This window comes from Triticum dicoccoides, chromosome 2B (assembly GCF_002162155.2).
Source record: "Triticum dicoccoides isolate Atlit2015 ecotype Zavitan chromosome 2B, WEW_v2.0, whole genome shotgun sequence".
NCBI classification, from domain to species: Eukaryota; Viridiplantae; Streptophyta; class Magnoliopsida; order Poales; family Poaceae; genus Triticum; species Triticum dicoccoides.
The window spans coordinates 237,108,786-237,113,804 of NC_041383.1; the positions used below are offsets into that span (position 1 = coordinate 237,108,786).

At 49.8% G+C, this 5,019-nt stretch overlaps 1 protein-coding gene across 1 annotated transcript; it reads right to left on the reverse strand.

Moving 5' to 3' along the window:
* Positions 1-1,143: 1,143 nt before the first annotated feature.
* Positions 1,144-2,911, reverse strand: LOC119363286 (scarecrow-like protein 23). The gene has a single exon (XM_037628603.1). It carries the CDS (start codon positions 2,572-2,574, stop codon positions 1,225-1,227), a length of 1,350 nt encoding a protein of 449 aa, XP_037484500.1. The 5' UTR covers positions 2,575-2,911; the 3' UTR covers positions 1,144-1,224.
* Positions 2,912-5,019: the final 2,108 nt, after the last annotated feature.

The window sequence follows — 5,019 nt, forward strand, 5'->3', positions numbered from 1 at the left end:
GAGGGGGAGGGGGAGGTAGAGCAAAGAACGCACAGCGTTCATATTCATTAACTAAAATAACATATATTATAATTTTAATCCAAAGGAAAAGGAGAAGTAGCGGGCGTTCAAACCAGCAACAAAACTTTCCCAGTGTGCGTGCCTACCCAACAAGACAAATAACTCTTTTTCTGAGAGCTACATGACCAATAACTTTAGATGTTTTAATATAAGTTCATACATATATTTTATATCCTTTCAACCAAACAGCATACATTGAAATTGTAATCCAAAGAAGAAGGAACTAGCATAAATTAAAATAATCACATATTATTTGAAAACATATTCATTTAACTTTAAAAATATGAATTGTAAAAACGGTAACAAAATTTAAATATTGTTCAGTTGATGATCCACAATTTGTGCGCACACTAGGCTCATATTTATTTTTAATTAAACAAAATAGTTTTTTCTTTATAAAAACACATCAACTTTATAAAAAACATGTGAACACTTTTTAAAGCAACATAAAAAAATTCTTAAAGGTTGAACACTTTGGTACACCACATGATTATTTGATAAAACAAGTGAACATTTTTAAACTCATATGGTAATGTATTTAGGTACATAGAAAAATAAAAATTACTTTAATATTTCTATTAAACATGTAAATTGTTAAAGTTTTTTAATTCATAATTTAATTATATGGATATTTCACATGTGACTGAATAATTTTTAAATTAATATGAATATTTATTATGTAGTATATTTTATTTACGTATATAGTATTTGTAACGCACGATCATAATTTACATATGTTTTACAAATTTCTATAAGAAAACAACAGTGCAAAATGGGCGGCAATAACAGTAGCCCGTTTGATTCTGAAAGGATAAGAAGAATGTGCATCCTCTTAGTTGATGAAATTTACTCAGCTGGTTGGCTATTGGCGCTCGCTTGTAACGCTGAGTACACAAGTTCGAACCCTGGCGGTGTACAGTGCCATGTCAGCGCCACGGGCGTGCATGAGCAGGATTTGCACCCTATATGAATGGTCCGAGCCAAGTTCTGACACTCGTTCAATGTATGGCACAAGTTTTAGCACTAAAGTGACTTTTCTCGCCAAGTTTAAACACTAGTGGTGTAATTGAGGAAGTGAAGAGAGAACGAATGATCGGTGGAGCCTGTACGATTATATCACGAACCTTTGGTAATCACGGGCCTAATAATAGCAAGCAAAATTGATCAAGAATCATGGCGTTTTTGCTCGGCAACGGCGACGTGGTCGTCTTCCGTCGGCTCCCACGACGATGCTGTGAGCAGGGAGAGGTCCTTCCACCCGAGCTTGAGGCACCCGTCCTCCTCCGCCAGCGTGTAGCCCTTCCACGGGTACATGCCGATCAGCAGCCTGGCCTGCGCGGCGGGGCTCCCGGCGAGGGACACGGGCCGGAACCCGGCGCGGCGCAGCTCGTCGCCCCACCGCTCCACCCGCACCTCGCCCGTCCGCTTCGGGCCCCCGACGGCCACGATGTTCCGTATCTCCGCGCCCAGGAGCTGCCGCTCCACCGCGTGCCGCTCCTCCTCCGCGGCGCCCGCGCCGTCGCGCAGCGCGTCGAACAGCGCCGAGTAGTAGTGCAGCGCCTCCACGAACCGGCCCAGGAAGTCGCCGCTGTGCCCCAGGTCCTGCTCCACGATCGTGATCAGCTTCGGCCGCAGGCTCTTGAGCAGCCGCACCGTGCCGACGTCGGAGCCCGTCACGTCGTAGAGGCAGTGGTGCATCCAGTGCACGACGGTGGCCTCCCTGTGGCGGTGGCGCGGGCCGAGGAGCGCGGTGGTGTCGGCGACGTGCCCGATCTTCCCCTCGATGGGCTGGAACTCGAAGGGCAGCCCGAGCGACGCCGCGAAGTCGGCGAGGCGGCGGCCGGTGGCCTCGAGGACGTCGAGCGAGGCGCCGAGCCCGGTGACCCGGAGCGAGAGCGGCCTGCGGGGGCGGGACGCGAGCATGTGGAACAGCCCCGGCCACTGCAGCCCCTGCATGATGTCGAGGTCGATGACGTGGACGTGGTCCTCGCCGTCGAGCGCCTGCAGGATGGCCTTGTTGGCCGTGAAGTGCGAGAACTTGACGAGCGGGGAGAGCGCGTTGTACGCCTGGAAGGCCGAGGAGATGCGGCGGCTCTGCGCGGCCGCGAGCGGGCGGAGCGCGAGCGGCGAGTAGGCGCCCAGGTACGAGCTCAGCACCCGCGCGCACAGCGCGTCGCCGAAGTAGGCCGCGACGCGCTCCGGGGACGACCCGAACGGGGACGCCAGCTCGGCGACCTCCTGCAGCATGTCGCGCGCCTCCGGGAGCTGGTCCATGGCCACCGCCTCCGCGCACCTGAGTAGCAGCCTCAGCAGCCGCAGCACGCGCGTCTCCGCCGCCTCCACCACCCGCTCCCCTTCCTCCCCCGCGGCCACCGCCAGCCCCTGCTCGGAGGCGGAGCCATGCAGCTGCAACCGCTTCCCCCGCGCCTTCTCCTCATCATCGGGCATCGACGCCGCCCGCTTGGCCTTCATCGCGTCGGTGGCGGGCGCGCGCGACAGGACACCCTGGATCATCACGTCTGCCGCACGGCAGAGGCCAATAGTTTCAGGTGAGGCCGAGCGAGTTAGCGGGAAGAGTCGGTCAGTGGCAACTCACTGATAAACTCAGGGATAACTCATAACTGCGATGGCTTGGTAGAGCATGGCAGGGGGCTGGCGCGCGCGCGCGTGCGTGGGAGCAAAGGCGCGCGGCCGTCTGCGCTTGTCGATTTGCTGGGACTTGCTGGCGTCCCGTAGCGGGCGGCGCCCAGGCAGAGGGAATCAAAGGGCGGGGCCGCGCCAGGGCGACCGCTTGTCTCCACTCCGGGGCCGGTAGAAAGGAAATTGCGGGCGTGGCGCGAGCGCGAGACCGGCGCGGGCAGGACGTGGGTTGATTGGGCGGGTGTGATCATTTGATAGGGGACGAGACGCCACGCCGTACGCGAACAGGGCGGGGGCTCGGACACCGGACAAGAGCTTCCCTCGGATACCAGTGATACTGGTGGTGGTGGGACGTTTGTGGTTAGGCAGACGAGCTTCCTGCTCATCAACGGGGAGTGACTACAGTTGATGAGGAGCGACTACAATAGAAAGAGAGCCCGAGATGAAAAAATAGAAAAAACGAATCTGTACCATTGGATGAAAGATCGATGACCCAGATTCAGGTGGAGCGATCTGGGCGCATAACTTGCAAAAAACTCCCTCGCTTAAGGTTAATTTCTTCCCGATGTCCTTGTTCAAACCCAATCCCATACGTACGAAGTCGCAGCGACCAAAAATTCCCCTCCACAACGGCGGCGACGGCGCCGGGCGGGATCCTTCAACCAAGCTGGGCGAGTACGCACACCGGAGGTGATGTTCCATCTCTCTGATGGCTCGTGCCCTCTGTGCCGCCGATGGCCCAGTTTGAAGCCGACCAGATCTGAGGTCGTGGAGTGCTAAGATCCACGCAGCAGCGTGCTGGTCACGGCCTCCCATCTCATGCTCCGGCAGCGTGCTGGTAACGGCCTCCCATCTCATGCTCCGGCAGCGGCTGGTTCGTCACCGCCTCTCCAGCGGCCGGTCTTGATGATGTATTGCTACTGTTGTTGGTGGTTTGGCAGTCTAATTTGCACATTCTGTTTAACTGTTAAGTACTCTGGAGAACCAAGTTAGTAGGTTGAGGACGGGTAGATAATCCTCGATTTGAAATTTAGGACATTGCACTGAAAATATTAATATCTACGATTGTTCCATTTATCGTCAAAATACGCATTCATTCAGTGAAAAGTTGATGGACAGTGAGCTCTTTTTAATTGTGAAGATTACAATTACCAATTCCTATAACAAAGGCATTGTATTATAATTTACCAGTTCTAGGCACACCCTTCTGAGTTCTGACCATTAGTTTGAGGCATGGATGGAGCCACTAGCAGACCCGATCCATGAGCATACATTATATATGTGTGCTTTGGTGAAAAGAAGAGAAAAAACAAATTAGCCAATGTAACATTTGGGCAAGTAGAATCTGACCAGAATAGTACGGGACAGAAAGTTGTACAACCTGAAATACCTGTCTGAGTGGCACATATAGTAAGGCTAGATTTCTTTTTCTTCTCCTTATTCTACTAGTAAAAGCTAGGGTGTCAATGGGTAGTAGTACATCCATAGTACTACTAATGCTACTGTAATATATATAAGGTGGGTAGGAATAAGAATAGAATGCCAAAGAATATGATATGATTTTTTCTTATTTTTACATTCGACAGGCTATCTGAAAATGCCAAGGCTTATAAAGGATGGTTTTCTAATAGGATTCTGCTTTCGCATGTGAGTTCAAGTTTATATGTAAAAATAATTGTACTGCTAATTCCGCCGGTTGTTCGAATCTCACTATATGAATAGAATGCACCGGAGTGCTTTTCCTGTACGGGATAAATAATGTATATAGAATTTGTTACATTATTGGTTAGGGTGATCCACAAAGTACTTGGCTTGTCTGCCAATTCTAGCATAAAAACATACTTTAGGTATGTGCAGCACACAGGTTTAAGCATGAGTGTATGACGTATACATGGACTTTTGCTAACTGGATCGTATTTGTTAGTTTGATTTCTCCCAGGACAAGAAGCTCGAGCAAGAAGCACTACGGCTGGAGGCAACTGTTGTGTACCATCAAGATAGCAACGTTGATGCAGTTTTTAATGGCAATGTCTGTTGAATGATGATTATTAGTCCTTTAGACTAAGTATTGCTTGCGATGTACCCTAATGCAATTTTCGCTAGCAATGCTTGTTGATCCTGTAATGTTATTTATTACTTGATATGCACTCCCTCCGTTTCTAAATATAAGATCTTTTAAAGACTTCAATATGAAGTACATACGGAGCAAAATGAGTGAATCTACACTCTAAAAACATTTATATACATCCGTATGTAGTCTGTATTGAAATATCTACAGAAGGCTTAATTTTGAAACGGAAGGAGTATATCTTCTTGTGT